Source organism: Dendrobates tinctorius, unplaced genomic scaffold (assembly GCF_039654945.1).
Source record: "Dendrobates tinctorius isolate UK_male_01 unplaced genomic scaffold, ASM3965494v1 ptg000249l, whole genome shotgun sequence".
In the NCBI taxonomy this organism is placed as follows: Eukaryota; Metazoa; Chordata; class Amphibia; order Anura; family Dendrobatidae; genus Dendrobates; species Dendrobates tinctorius.
The window spans coordinates 155,228-170,367 of NW_027361916.1; the positions used below are offsets into that span (position 1 = coordinate 155,228).

Below are 15,140 nucleotides of genomic sequence, written 5' to 3' on the forward strand. Positions count from 1 at the left end.
CATCCTCGTCATCATCATCAGACATGGAGGGACGGTCATGTTTTCCTCTGGATAGTGTGGATAACCTGGTCAAATCTGTGAAGAATACTATGGGGTGTGAGGAAGCAAGGGGTGCCCAAACTGCACAAGAAATAATGTTTGAGGGGTTGGCGGAAAAGAAAAGGAGAGCGTTCCCAGTAATACTGGCAGTTAAGGCCCTAATAAAAAGAGAGTGGGAAAAACACGATCAAAGAAGTTTTCTCCCATCGGCCTCAAAGAGGAAATATCCATTTAGCAATGACGAGCTATTAAAATGGACCAAAGTGCCAAAGGTTGATGCCGTTGTAGCCTCTACCTCGAAACAATCTACTATTCCGGTAGAGGACGCAGGCTTGTTGGCAGACCCGCTAGACCGTAAGGCAGAGTCATCTTTGAAAAGATCTTGGGAGTCTACCACGGGGATTTTTAAGCCAGCAGTAGCCAGAACGTGCACCGCTAGATCTATGCTCGTATGGTTGGATCAAGTGGATCAACAAATCGAGCAGAAGGTGTCAAGAGAAAAACTACGGGCCGCTATTCCATTGATCAGAGGGGCAGCAGCCTTTATGGCCGATGCTTCGGCAGACACTCTGCGGCTGGCAGCGAGATCGGCGGCTCTGGTGAACAACGCCAGGCGGGCTCTGTGGATGAAGAGCTGGAAGGGGGACGTGCAATCAAAATCTAAGATTTGTGCAACCCCGTGCGAGGGTGAGTTTCTCTTTGGGAAAGCCCTAGATGACATACTCGCCAAAGCGAAGGAGAGGAAGAAGGCCTTCCCTGATTCTTCTGTCCTTTTCTATAGGAGAACCTTTAAAAGACGACCGTTTGGAAGGAGGCAAACGGATAGATCAAATAGATGGCCCATAAAGGAAGAAAAACAAAAGGGTAACATGTTCAGGGGTTCAACGTTCCGGAAGGAAAATAAATATTAAAAAATCAGACCCACCAGTAGGGGGTAGATTAAATTTTTTTTATTCAAAATGGGAACAAATAATTTCGAGCCCATGGATCCTAAGTATAATTAAAGAGGGAATGAAAATAGAATTCCTTCAAATCCCTTATGATTTCTTTATCATAACCCGCCTTAACTCTATAGTTCAACAAAAGGCCCTCGAAGAAGAAATTCGGAGCCTACTATCCAAGGGCGTTTTAGTAGAGGTCCCAGAGGGACAGGAAGGTAGAGGATTTTACTGACCTTTATTTTTAATTTCCAAACCAGATGGTACGTTTAGGACAATTATCAATTTAAGGAAGCTTAATACGTTTATAAAAAATTATAAGTTTAAGATGGAATCAATCAGATCCACCATAAAGCTTCTCTTTCCAAACTGTGTAATGGCGGGGATTGACTTAAAAGATGCTTACTATCATCTTCATATCCATGATAGATACCAAAAATACCTAAGAGTCGCAGTGGTGTTCGAAGGCAAGATCCGTCATTTTCAGTATACAGCCATGCCTTTCGGCCTCTCTACAGCGCCAAGAATCTTCACCAAGGTGATGGCAGAGGTGATGGCCTATCTTCGTCAAAAAGACACTCTAGTCGTACCTTACCTAGACGACTTCCTAATAATCGGGAACTCTGTCACCCAATGTACCAAACGTGTGGCTGACGCAATCTCATCTTTGCAGGATCTAGGCTGGATCATCAATGTACAGAAGTCTAGACTCGTTCCACATTCCCTCCAGATGTTTTTAGGGTTCCAGTTAGACTCCACAACCCAGAGATGTCTACTTCCTCAGGTAAAGATTGCACTCACAAAAGAGAAAGTGGAGGCAGCAATAGGTAGACCACGCATGTCTCTGAGAGGGGCAATGTCGCTATTGGGGTCGCTAAATTCTTGTGCCCCGGCAGTCCAGTGGGCCCATTATCATGTCCGCATCAGATCCTCCAAGAGGACAGGCGACATGGTGGTCACCTCGAGAGCAAGATAACCTTAACACAAGAGGTCTTGACTTCTCTAGAGTGGTGACTAGATGATGACCATCTATCCTCAGGAGTCCCATGGGTTATAGTACCATCTTGTATCCTAACCACCGATGCTAGCCCCCATGGCTGGGGAGCCCATATGGGGAATAGCTTTTGTCAAGGAAGGTGGAATAGAGAGGAATGGGAATACTCGTCTAATTTAAAAGAGCTGACAGTGGTATATTATGCTCTATACCATTTTCTTCCACAGCTCCAACAGAAACATGTCAGGATCTTGTTGGACAACACCACTACAGTGGCCTACATAAACAGACAGGGAGGTACTCGATCAGAGACTCTGATGTCTTCTGCGGGAAGAATCTTAAACTTAGCCGAAAGCTATTTGCTGTCCCTCTCGGCTCTTCATATCAGGGGAGAGAACAACCGAGAAGCAGACTTCTTAAGCCGACACACACTTCGGCAAGGGGAGTGGTGCCTCAATCGCCGAGTCTTCAAGGACATAGTAGCCTTATGGGGGCAACCTCAGGTGGACCTCTTTGCCATGAAAGAGAACAGACAGATAAAGATGTTTGCTTCCCTGTCCCCTTCAGATCACCCAGACATACTGGATGCCCTCCAGACCTCATGGAAGTTCAAACTGGCATACGCCTTCCCTCCGTTGATTCTCCTGCCACTGATTCGGAAGATCAGAGAGGACAAGGCGAGAGTAATCTTGATAGCACCATTCTGGCCCAAGAGACCGTGGTTCTCGTGGCTACGAATTATGTCAGTGACAGATCCTTGGGTCCTTCCTTCGATTCCCAATCTACTCTCCCAAGGCCCTTTTTTCCACCCCCAAGTGGACAGCTTACCCTTGACAGCATGGAATTTGAAAGGCAGCTACTAAGATCAAGAGGCTATTCTGAAACACTAATTGCTACGCTCCTACAGAGCAGGAAGCAGTCCACGACCCAGATTTATACAAGAATATGGAAGAAATTCCTACAGTTTCATACAGCACCTCATACAACAGAAGTCCCGATAGTTCCTATCCTAGAATTTCTACAGAGAGGGAAGGACTTGGGCCTGGCAGTAAACACACTGAAAGTTCAGGTGTCCGTGTTAGGGGCACTGTACGGCCATAATATAGCAGGAAATAAGTGGATATCACGATTCATTACAGCTTGCGAACGGATAACTCCAGTTCACATACCTGCAATCCCCGCATGGGACTTAAATCTGGTCTTAGATGCCCTGACGGAAGAACCCTTTGAGCCAATAGACACGATATCCCTCAAATACTTGTCACTCAAGACAGTCCTCTCAGTAGCACTGACATCTGCTAGAAGAGTGGGTGATATCCAGGCCCTGTCCATAGATCCATCCTTTTTTCAGGTATACCAGGATAGATTAATATTAAAGCCAGACCCCTCATACCTGCCTAAGGTATCAACAAAATACCATAGATCTCAAGAGATACTTCTTCCAACCTTCTTTGAAGATCCCTCCACTCTAGAGGAGCGGAAATTCCACACTTTGGACGTCAGAAGAACTGTCCTAAAATATATTGCGAGGTCCAGGAGTTGGATGCTGTGTAGGGCTCTGTTCGTATCTTTTCAGGGCTGTAAAAAAGGGTATGGAGTCACGAAGAGCACCATTTCCCGATGGATCAGGGATGCCATTCGCTTAGCCTACTCCGCAAAAAATGAAGATCCTCTGGAAGGCATCAGAGCTCATTCCACTAGAGCAATGGCGACCTCCTGGGCCGAGAGGGGAGACGTTCCAATTGAAACCATATGTAAGGCGACAATTTGGTCATCTCCTTCTACCTTCTATAATCACTATAGACTTGACCTTTCATCAACTTCTGACCTAAGCTTTGGCAGGACTGTCCTTGGCACGGTGGTCCCACCCAGGTGATGGTCTCTGGAATCTCTCCAGTGGGTGCTGTCATGGCGAAGGGTAAAAAGCCGGATTACTTACCGGTAATGCTCTTTTAATGAGTCCTCGACAGCACCCGCTCACTTCCCCCCCTGTTAAATATATCGATAATAAAGTATATCTGCTAAAGATGAATAAAAGACATTGCCTAATCCTTGGCAGTCCTCCTGGTACTCTGAAATGCAAAACTGAGGAGGAAAGGCGGACCGCCCCTTTTATCTTTCCTGTAGGGTTTCCTGTTCCAAATGGGGCGGATCTGATACCTCCAGTGGGTGCTGTCGCGGACTCATTAAAAGAGCATTACCGGTAAGTAATTCGGCTTATCAGCTCCCAAACGATTTTTCCCGATGTCCCCAGATAAGTAGGGCATCCTGGTGGGTTTAGTTGGCTATCTTTCCCCTCATAAATGCGAAAAACTAATGTGTATCCGGTTGAAGTCTCGCACATTTTATAGAGCTTTATTCCGAACCTTGCCCTCTTAGTAATAAATTACTTGAGGTGCAGTCCTCCTTTGAATTTTACAAGGGAAATGTTATCTGCTGGGGTGTAAAGCTTTAAGAACTTTTCTGTCAAGTCTTCGATGATGGGTGTGATTTTGAATAGTCTGTCATGTTCAGGGACATTTCTGGGCAAGCATTGACTATTGTTGTTAAAATGCCAAAATCTCATGAGCATTTCATAACGGGTCCTAGGAAGAACAGCAGAAAACATAGGGGTGGCTTGAACAGGGCGGTTGGACCAATAGGACAGAATGCTCGTTTTTTTAACAAGCCCCATAGCGAATGTAAATCCTAAAAATGTTTTCCATTCTAGGACATTAGTTGGTGTCCATAAATTTGACCTAGCACAATAGGATCGTGGATTCTGGCTGATGAATTGGGATGATGATTATTATTATTTATTTATATAGCACCATTGGTTCCATGGTGCTGTACATGAGAAGGTGTTACATACAAATTACAGATATCACTTACAGTAAACAAACTTACAATGACAGACTGATACAGAGGCAAGAGGACCCGGCCCTTTCGTGCTTACATACTACGGGATGGTGGGGAAGGAGACAGTAGGTTGGTGGGTTGCAGCAGTTCTGGTGTTGGTTGAGGCGATATCTCCGGTAGTGGTGAGGAGGTAGCGGGGTCATTGCAGGCTGTAAGCTTTATTGAAGAGGTGGGTTTTCAGGTTCCGTCTGAAGAATCCGAATGTGGTTGATAGTCGGATATGTTGGGGCAAAGAATTCCAGAGGATGGGGGATATTCAGGAGAAGTCTTGGAGGCGGTTGGGTGAGGAGGAGCGACATAAATATATAAATTTGTAGACTAATATGCTCTAGCAAGCTATCTGTCACAAACAAATTAAAAAAAGAATTGGTCCAAAATTTTCCAACTCCACATTTATACCAGGAATGACCTTAAAATTAGGGATGAATGGATTAGCCAAATCTGAAGCCTCCTATCTAGGAAATGCTACATCAAGAGGCAAAGCCCCTTGGACTTTGGTGTGCGCCAATTCACGAGCACTAGGGACAGCGCTAGTACTGAGCATTGTTCCCTGAGTTGGAGACATTTCTCCAGAAGCGCTATTTGTCCTTCTTGTTGTACTGGTCCTTGTGTGTGAGGATGGACCAGAATCACTGCTCATTTCTGAGCTATCACTGTCGCTGCTACTACAGTAAAGCCCTCGAAATCCAAATCGCCATCTGACACTGCACTTTCTTCGCTGTCCGAACATAAAAGTGCATAAGCCTCCTCTGCACTATAATACTGATGGGCCATTTTATTCATTTTTATTTTTATTTTACGGAAATAGAAAACTCTGACATGACCAAATTATTGGGGAGACAATTGAGAAAAGCCTAATTCTTTAGAATAAACCCTAACTTTAGCCTTACATTAACCCTAACTTTAGCCTAACAGTAACCCTAACCCTAATTTTAGCCTAACAGTAACCATTACTTTAGCCCCTAACCGTAACTAGCATTATATGTAACCTGCCCTATTTGTTTTTCTATTGACAGATGATGGACCTGATTGAGGACTTGTTTTTTGTGAGATGAGAATTGGTATTATTTTCACCTACATAACATTGATTGGTTTCTTTATATTTTACATTTGGGAGGCAGAATTAACAAACAGTTGAACACCACACACTACTGGCTCATCCAACAAGGTTTTCTATTAGACTGTGAACTGTCATTGTCTTGGTAAATAATTAAAGTTCTTTACATAGCTTGCCATTTTTATCGTCAGTTTAAGTAGAAATGTTCAAAAATATAAAACTCAAGGTTATTTTATTAAAAAAATTGTTTTTTATCTTAGCAGAGGACTGCACCAGGAGATCAGAGGGACAGCTGACATCTTCAATTTTTAATTCTGATGATCTTGAGATCCTACAAGATACAACGGAAGTGATTGCTATTACTCCAGATATATCATCATCCATTCACAGCAAAGATCTGTCATCCGATCCTATGAAACAGGTCCCATCTTCTGATTCTTTACTTACTACTAAGGAAAATCAAAGTCACAAAAGAGGCATTAAAAAACAAACTGCTCCTAAAGCAAAGAAGTCATTTTCATGTTCAGAATGTGAGAAATGTTTTAACCGGAAATCCGATTTGGTTAATCACCATGCAACTCACACAGGGGAGAAGCTTTTTTCCTGTTCAGAATGTGGGAAATGTTTTAACCAGAAAGGGAATCTTGATAAACACCAGAGAATCCACACAGGAGAGAAGCCTTTTTCCTGTTCAGAATGTGGGAAATGTTTTAACCGGAAAGAGCATCTTACTAGTCACCAGAGAACTCACACAGGAGAGAAGCCTTTTTCCTGTTCAGAATGTGGCAAATGTTTTAACCGGAAAGAGCATCTTATTAGTCACCAGAGAACTCACACTGCAGAGAGGCCATATTCATGTTCAGAATGTGGGAAATGTTTTAAATTGAAAATAAGTCTTAATATCCATAAAAAAACCCACACAGGGGAGAAGCCTTTTCCCTGTTCAGAATGTGGGAAATGTTTTAACCGGAAATCACAATTGGTTTATCACTATAGAACTCACACAGGGGAGAAGCCTTTTCCCTGTTCAGAATGTGGGAAATGTTTTATCCGGAAATCAGATTTGGTTATTCACCATAGAACTCACACAGGGGAGAAGCCTTTTTCATGTTCAGAATGTGGGAAATGTTTTAAAAGGAAAATAAGTCTTGATAGCCATCAAATAACCCACACAGGGGAGAAGCCTTTTTCCTGTTCAGAATGTGGGAAATGTTTTAACAATAAATCAGCTTGTGTTAAGCACCAGGGAATCCACACAGGAGTAAAACCTTTTTCATGTTCAGAATGTGGGAAATGTTTTAACAATAAATCAAATTGTGTTAATCACCAGAGAATCCACACAGGAGTAAAACCTTTTTCATGTTCAGAATGTGGGAAATGTTATAACAATAAATCAGATTGTGTTAAGCACCAGAGAACTCACTCAGCAGAGAAGCCATATTCATGTTCGGAATGTGGGAAATGTTTTAAATGGAAAATAAGTCTTGATAGCCATCAAAGAACTCACACAGGGGAGAAGCCTTTTTCCTGTTCAGAATGTGGGAAATGTTTTAACAATAAATCAGATTATGTTACGCACCAGAGAACTCACACAGCAGAGAAGACTTTTTCCTGTTAATGTGGGAAATATTTTAACCAGAAAGCGCTTCTTGATCGCCATCAGAGCAGTGAGCAGTCACACAGAGGAGAAACCTTTTTCATGTTCAGAATGTGGGAAATGTTTTAACAATAAATCAGATTGTGTTAAGCACCAGAGAACTCACACAGCAGAGAAGCCATATTCATGTTCAGAATGTGGGAAATGTTTTAAATGGAAAATAAGTCTTGATAGCCATCAAAGAACTCACACAGGGGAGAAGCCTTTTTCCTGTTAATGTGGGAAATATTTTAAACAGAAAGCGCTTCTTGTTAGACATCAGAGCAGTCACACAGAGGGGGCCATAACTTTTATGGAGCAGCATATGGGGCATATTATTCTATGGAGCATCTTATGGGACCTTTATTAACCTTTGTGCAGCATTATATGGGGCGTATTTTGTATGGAGCATCTTAAGAGGCCATCATGAACTGTATGGAGCATTATACGGGGCTCCTGATTCAATATGGATATTCAAAAACATTTAACCTACTGATGTCTCAATTAATTTTACTTTTATTGGTATATATTTTTATTTTTGAAATTTACCAGTAGCTGCTGCATTTTCCACCCTAGGCTTATACGCAAGTCAATAAGTTTTCCCAGTTTTTTGTGGCAAAGTTAGGGGGGTCGACTTATACTCGGGTCGGCTTATACTCAAGTATACAGTATATGGTAATTAGCCGTGCAGGCAAATTGTCCTAGACTAAACTCAGTTTTCAGATGGCCCTGTATATACTACTCAGGGAAAACTTACCTGCTCCAAAGATCATTAGCAGCTTCTAACTAATGGCCATGCTGCGGTCTGTCAAGGAATGAGTGCAATATCGTTATAAAGACTAGAGATATGTGCAGTCATAATGTCTGGGAGATCTGTGCCATTATTTAGTATGAATATGGAAATTATCTCTGAAAGGTAAGTGTTCCCTGAGCGGTATATACTGTATTTTCACATACTATCTATTCCTGACACTGGAGGGGCTTATAAACTTGCAAAGTATATAGTTTGAAGTCTGGGGTCGGCCAATATGGGGCTAGTTTTCTGACTGTTTCGGATAACATGATACATGATTTTAGGGTTTTCTTCATCTAGTCCCACTTGAATATACTTCAGTATTAAATAGTCTCCTGATGAATGAATGAATCCAATGAATATTCATTTCTCTTGAGTAGCGGCACAAGTGACCGCCGGCAGCAGCAGGAAGCCGGTGGCTGACACTGCGTGCTACTGAAGAGGAAGGAATACTCGCTGCTCTCTGTGCGCACAGTCCTGGTGAGTACTCCGGCAGCTGTGCTCTGCTTGTGATCAACGCATGACATCCCTGCCAAGCACTGCTTACAAGCATAAAGCAGTTGCTGAAACCGGAGCAGGACGCAGCGAGGGAGCGCCGGGTAGGTAAGTGTAATTTTTTTTATGTTTTCTGATTGGGGCCAGAATACGGATGGGGCCCTGCATACCAGGATAGGGATGAGGGGGCCAAGTGTATCAGGATGGGGGTGAGGATACCATAGATACCAGGATAGGGGTTATTAAGTACAGAGTTGACCACATTTTTTGCTTTAATTTTGTTCCTAATTTCCTGCTCTAAAACCTAGGTGTGTCTTATAGTCCATACGGAATATTTTTTTTTTCTCAGTGAACTCATTCCTCATGTTTGGCCTCATTAAAATAAAAACACTCATACTCCGCTGGCGTGCCGGCTCCACTTCAGCGGTGTTGAGACTCACTGTCCCGGGGCTTATGTGAGGTTCTCACATCACACGAGCCCTGCACCCAATCAGCGGCAGCTTCACTGTTCCTTCGGATGTATTGAACATGAAGCCAGGGCTGCGGCTGCTCTCTGATGGCCAGATGATGCTTGATTTGTCCTAAGGTGGGGACAGTGACGTCAGCGCTGATTGGGCACAGGGCTCACATGACGTAACAACCTCAAAAGAGCCAAGAACACAAGTGCCGACACCACTGAAACGGTGCCAGCATGGGAGGTTTGTATAAGTGTTTTAATTCTAACAGGACCAAACATGAGGAATGAGAAGGGGTTGTCCAACTAGTTGTCAACCTTTTTATCAAAAATCCCACACAGGGAAAAGTGTCATTATTATACCGAGAGTGTGAGAAATGAATTACAGGAAAATCGTATTTCATTGACCTTCAAAAATAAATCAGACGAGGAGAACCTATATATATTATTCACAAATTGTACAAAAACATGATGCACGCGGCGTGCATTCAAGGATGGAATATTATATGGAAGTTTTATAGGATAAATTCAAGGTGAGAATATTATATGGGAGTTTTATAGAATAAATTCAAGGTGAGAATATTATATGGGAGTTTTATAGAATAAATTCAAGGTGAGAATATTATATGGGAGTTTTATAGGATAAATTCAAGGTGAGAATATTATATGCGAGTTTTATAGGATAAATTCAAGGTGAGAATATTATATGGGAGTTTTATAGAATAAATTCAAGGTGAGAATATTATACGGGAGTTTTATAGGATAAATTCAAGGTGAGAATATTATATGGGAGTTTTATAGGATAAATTCAAGGTGAGAATATTATATGGGAGTTTTATAGAATAAATTCAAGGTGAGAATATTATATGGGAGTTTTATAGGATAAACCAAATACCAACAGAAAATAAACGACCCAAAACAAACATCAGTAAAAATAACTCCTCTTTATTAGGTAAAGTATAAAAGAATTGCGCCATTTTCCGATACCCGTCATATCTACATTTTTCATGATCTTGGGTTGGGTGAAGGCTTATTTTTTGTGTGCCGAGCTGACGTTTTTAATGATACCATTTTGAAGCAGATACAATCTTTTGATCACCCGTTATTGCATTTTAATGCAATGTTGCGGCGATCATAAAGACGTAATTCTGGCGTTTTGGATTTTTCTCGTTACGCCGTTTAGCGATCGGGTTAATTCTTTTTTTATATTGATAGATCAAGCGATTCTGAATTAGGTGATACCAAATACAAGTATGTGTATGTTTTTTCTTTGTATTGTTTTGTTTTGAATGGGGCGAAAGGGGGGTGATTCGAACTTTTATATATTTTTAATATATTTTTAAAAACATTTTTTTACTTTTGTCATTGTGAAGACATACAGCATTGTATCTTAATTAGCCAGACGACTATTTTTAGCAAATGAAGAATAATAGAATGTACCTGTATGTTGGCTTTCAAATTTAAGTGTTGATTTCTGGTTGGTCAAGAAAACAGAGTTTTGTTTGTGTAAGCCGGTAATATTGAGTTTTGTTGTGCCCTTATCCTTGATCACTAGTGATGATGGCTGATATGCTAATTATACATTGTGTTATGGAGCCAGTTTCTTGACTTATAAAGCAAAGAGGGAAAAACTATGCAAATATTTTAAATAATCAAGTAATGCTACTTGATCTCACCTCCATTCTTACCCTTTATGTAAATACTGAATGAGGGACACTTCTTAAGTCTAAAAATAGGTTACATGCCTCTGTATAAAGAGTAAAGAGACAGAGAGAAACAGCCAAAGAGATTCTGCCAAGACATCCATGCATCCCAAAAGGACAAGAGACAGGATGGCAGCCATTTATCATCATGGCTCCATTATGAGGGACACGGATCTATGATTCTACAGGAAACAACCTAGGGGTTTTCAACCTCGGTTGGAAGAATACAGATCTGCTCCATTGACCATCGCTGAAACATGGATACGTTTGGAGACAGGTTGTGGACCTCAGATCAACTGGCCTTGTACCTTATGTGGACTCAATAACCTGTCATCTTCCTACACTTGTCATTACCTCCTCTCTGAGTGTGTGCCACAGGTGGAGTAGCGCCCCTGGAAGATCTGAAGTCACAGCAGCTATTAACCCGACAGGTCAGTGGAAGGGTGAGAGTCTGTAATGTGCCCCATCTTGGGTATTTTGATGGGACTGTTCTATGTGTTATTTGCCTGTTTTGTGGTACAATAAAGCATTGTCACACTTTTACCCTCCCCTTGTGTTGTCTGAGTAGCGTTTTGCCCACGTTAAAAGGATAGCAGGAATTCGTCAGGACGATCCCTGTGCCATGCGGTTTTGGCTAGCAGTCCAGACCGCCTGCTGACCCCCCCATGTCTCCACAGGCATGCTTCAATAGTGTCCATGGGAGACTAGAAGCTGTCATAACCCAATCGGCTCTGCTACATAGAGGCGATGACCAGATCTCCTGTATGTAGCAGAGTTGCTCACTTGCTATGAGCACCGACCAATGGGCAGCACTCATAGGATCTGGCAGTGACAACCATAGAGGTCTGTTGGAGACCTCTGGCTGTCATGCCAACCCAATGGTGACCCGCGATCATGTGACAGGGTCACCGATGGGTGGAATTTCCGGTCCATCATGTGCCGGAAAAAATGTGGGCTCAGTGCCGGGGCCCACATCAAAGGGAGGGAGTCCGACATCAGCGTACATTTACACCCCATGTCAGAAAGGGGTTAAATGGGATTGTTTTTACAGAGACAGAAGTGGTAATCAATCATGTATACATACAAATAATTACAGAAATACACAGCTTCTAATGGTAAATAGTATAGAGTTACCACAAGAAAATATAATTTGTGTAAACCAGGTGTAGATATAAAAATTCAGGCAAATGTCAGATGTAGCGCCATCTAGTGGCCATGTGCAGAAGTGCCATCATAGAGTAACATGTATCCTAAGAGAGCGTCACTATCAAGGTGGAGATAAGTGCACCGTATTTATTGAGTGTAAGATAAATCCATACATAGATATATGTAACCGGATTGTAGATCTATCACTGGATATCAGTGTATAAGGGGAATAGATCCTGTGCACTTATAGATGAATAGCTTATATAATGAGAGGACACAGAGCAAAGGGTATAAATAGTGAGAGAATAAAGAGCTGACAGCACATTACATCCCTGGAGTACAGAGAGGAGATATAAAGTGCAGCCAGTGCTATATGGGATATCCCAGGAATACAGCACAGCCCATATAGTGTAAAGGAGGAACCATCCTAACAAGAGATGGAGATTACAGATCCTACAGACGACATGCCGGGAGTGTACAGAGAAAGATGGCAGATTCACCACTATTCCCTCTTACCGGCGTTTCGCCCCGTCAGCTTCCTCAGAGGGTACGGATAAGTGTTTCCAACACACCAAGGTCCTGCACTAATCCAGGCAAGGGGAGTAACTCTGGGGTAAAGTGGGGGTGTTCCTAAAGGAATTGGGGCTGTTCCCTGGTCACATCTATGGACCACATGATTGAGTCGGCCATTGTCAGCCAATCACATTGGTGGTTATTGTTTATACCGGCCCTTTCCTGTCCAGGGTCGTGTTATTGGCGTGACACCTAATAGTGGTGGGGACATACCCCTGATGGCTTATTGGTGTAAACCGAACGACCTGGGGCAAATGCCAATCAGAGGTCACAGGGAGCGAGTATACCCCACGTGGGTACAGGCATATGTGACACCCCCGGGTGGTGTGTCACGTGCGGGATCCAGGAAACAGCGTCACATGCCATCCCGGGTAACTCCGCCTCTGGGCACCTCTGATTGGATGGTGTCACCGAGGGGAGTGACCGGAATGACGCTGGATGGACTCGTTGCCATGGAGACCGGATGGGCCCACACCACGTGAGCATTCAGCATCCCCAGTGAAGCAGAAGGATCAGGATGAAAACCTGTTGGTAAGACCAAGATGAATAATGCTGCATAGAGCCACCTGGTAGCGATCAGTCAGGTGAAGTGATAGTGAGGGGGGTCCGGAAACAGAACAATGCAGGTGAAAAGAGCCAAATGTGACCCCACCAAGTGACCAGTGAGAGTGCAACTGTGCAACGGGTAAGAAAAGAGAATAAAAGTGATATGGTAAAGATATAAAGAGAGAAGCAGCTTAATAACAGTGATGGATAATAAAATCTATGGGAAGTGTTTGTGGTGAAGTGTATACACTCCTAGAAATGTTTCCTCTACAATATAGAGATATAAATGATCAGTATTAGGACGTGTAACAAAGAGGAATCTGTTATTTTATAGAGAAAATGTAACGAGCGATAAATGACGGGAATAATGCCGACAAAAGGAGATTGGATCCTCCACCGTATCATGTTGGGGACAAAGTCTAGCTCTCCTCCAAATTCATCCGGTTGAAACTGCCCTCCTACAAGTTGGGACCACGCTACATCAGTCCGTTTGAAATTCTTGGACGTATCAACGAAGTCGCCTACAAATTGAGGTTGCCTGCTTCGCTCCGGGTCCCGAACACCTTTCACGTCTCCCTCCTGAAACCTGTGGCACTGAATCGTTTCCATTCCTTGCCTGATCCTGGTCCTCAGCCGGTGGGTGCCGATGATGTCTTTGAAGTGCAGGACATTCTCGCTATGAAGAGGGTTAGAGGTAGGACATTCTTTCTTGTTGATTGGAAGGGCTTTGGTCCTGAGGAGAGATCCTGGGAGCCTCGGGAGAATATCAATGCTCCCCGTATCCGCAAGAGATTTCTTGCTAATCTCCGGGAGGGCGGCTTAGGGGAGGGGGTACTGTTACACCGCTCCATCATACCCGGCCTCCGCTCCCATGCCGCAGCCGGCCTCCGATCCCATGCCGCAGCCTCTCTCCTCCCGACGGCCACGGCGGTCACTTCTGACGGGCGTGCGGCCGACACCATCTCTGTATGCAATGCGCATGCGCCATAGGCCACGGCCGCGCCTCCCTTCTGCTTCTTGTGCTCCCGCTGTGCCCTGACCCGGATGCACCTTCGGACCAATGGCAGACCAGACGGGGCCATATAAGGCTGCTTCCCCCTGAGGGAGGCGCCTGATCGTTGTGTTACCTTGCACACTGGGCCCTGCTTCCTCCTGTGCTCTCTGCATCCTCTCAGTTCCGTCCCCGATGTTTCCTGCAGCAGCCTCGCAGCTCTGTCTCTCGTGTTCCCTGCATTATACTCCAGTCCTGCTCCTGTGTTCCAGTTCCATCCCACTCCAGTCCTGCTCCAGCGTTCCTGTTCCATCCCACTCCAGTCCTGTTCCAGCGTTCCTGTTCCTTCCTACTCCAGTCCTGCTCCTGTGTTCCAGTTCCATCCTACTCCAGTCCTGTTCCTGTGTTCCTGTTCCATCCTACTCCAGTCCTGTTCCTGTGTTCCAGTCCCATCCTACTCCAGTCCTGCACCAGCGTTCCTGTAACATCCTACTCCAGTCCTGCCTCCGGTGTTCCTGCTCCATCCAACTATCCATAATCCTACAGTCCTACTTCAGTCCTGTCTCCTGTGTTCCGCTCCAGATATCTCTCCATATTCCAGCCTTATAGCCTACGCTTCAGTCCCGCACTCCTACTCCAGTCCATTCTGAGCCGCCCCTCTCGGTACCGGCTACCGTGGCACTTGAACCCCTGGGCCTGCTCCTAACGGTCCCTGTATAGGGGTCGGTTCAACCTGGCAGCTCGCCCGGGACCCCTCGGTGCCACGGTCCAGAGGGTCCACTCCTGGAGATTCCGGCTCCTGACCATCCACGCTAACATATGTACTGAATATCACTTAGTCATTGTGCGACCAAATATATGTGTGTTAGTAGATCTG

At 44.0% G+C, this 15,140-nt stretch overlaps 1 protein-coding gene across 1 annotated transcript in view; it reads left to right on the top strand.

Moving 5' to 3' along the window:
* The window catches only part of LOC141063239 (uncharacterized), a 54,282-nt gene extending 44,320 nt beyond the window's left edge, over positions 1-9,962 (top strand). Inside the window, exon 4 of the mRNA XM_073557306.1 lies at positions 6,190-9,962. Within this exon, the coding sequence (XP_073413407.1) occupies positions 6,190-7,544 (1,355 nt within the window). The 3' untranslated portion in view covers positions 7,545-9,962. The remainder of the gene's footprint in view (positions 1-6,189) is intronic.
* Positions 9,963-15,140: the final 5,178 nt, after the last annotated feature.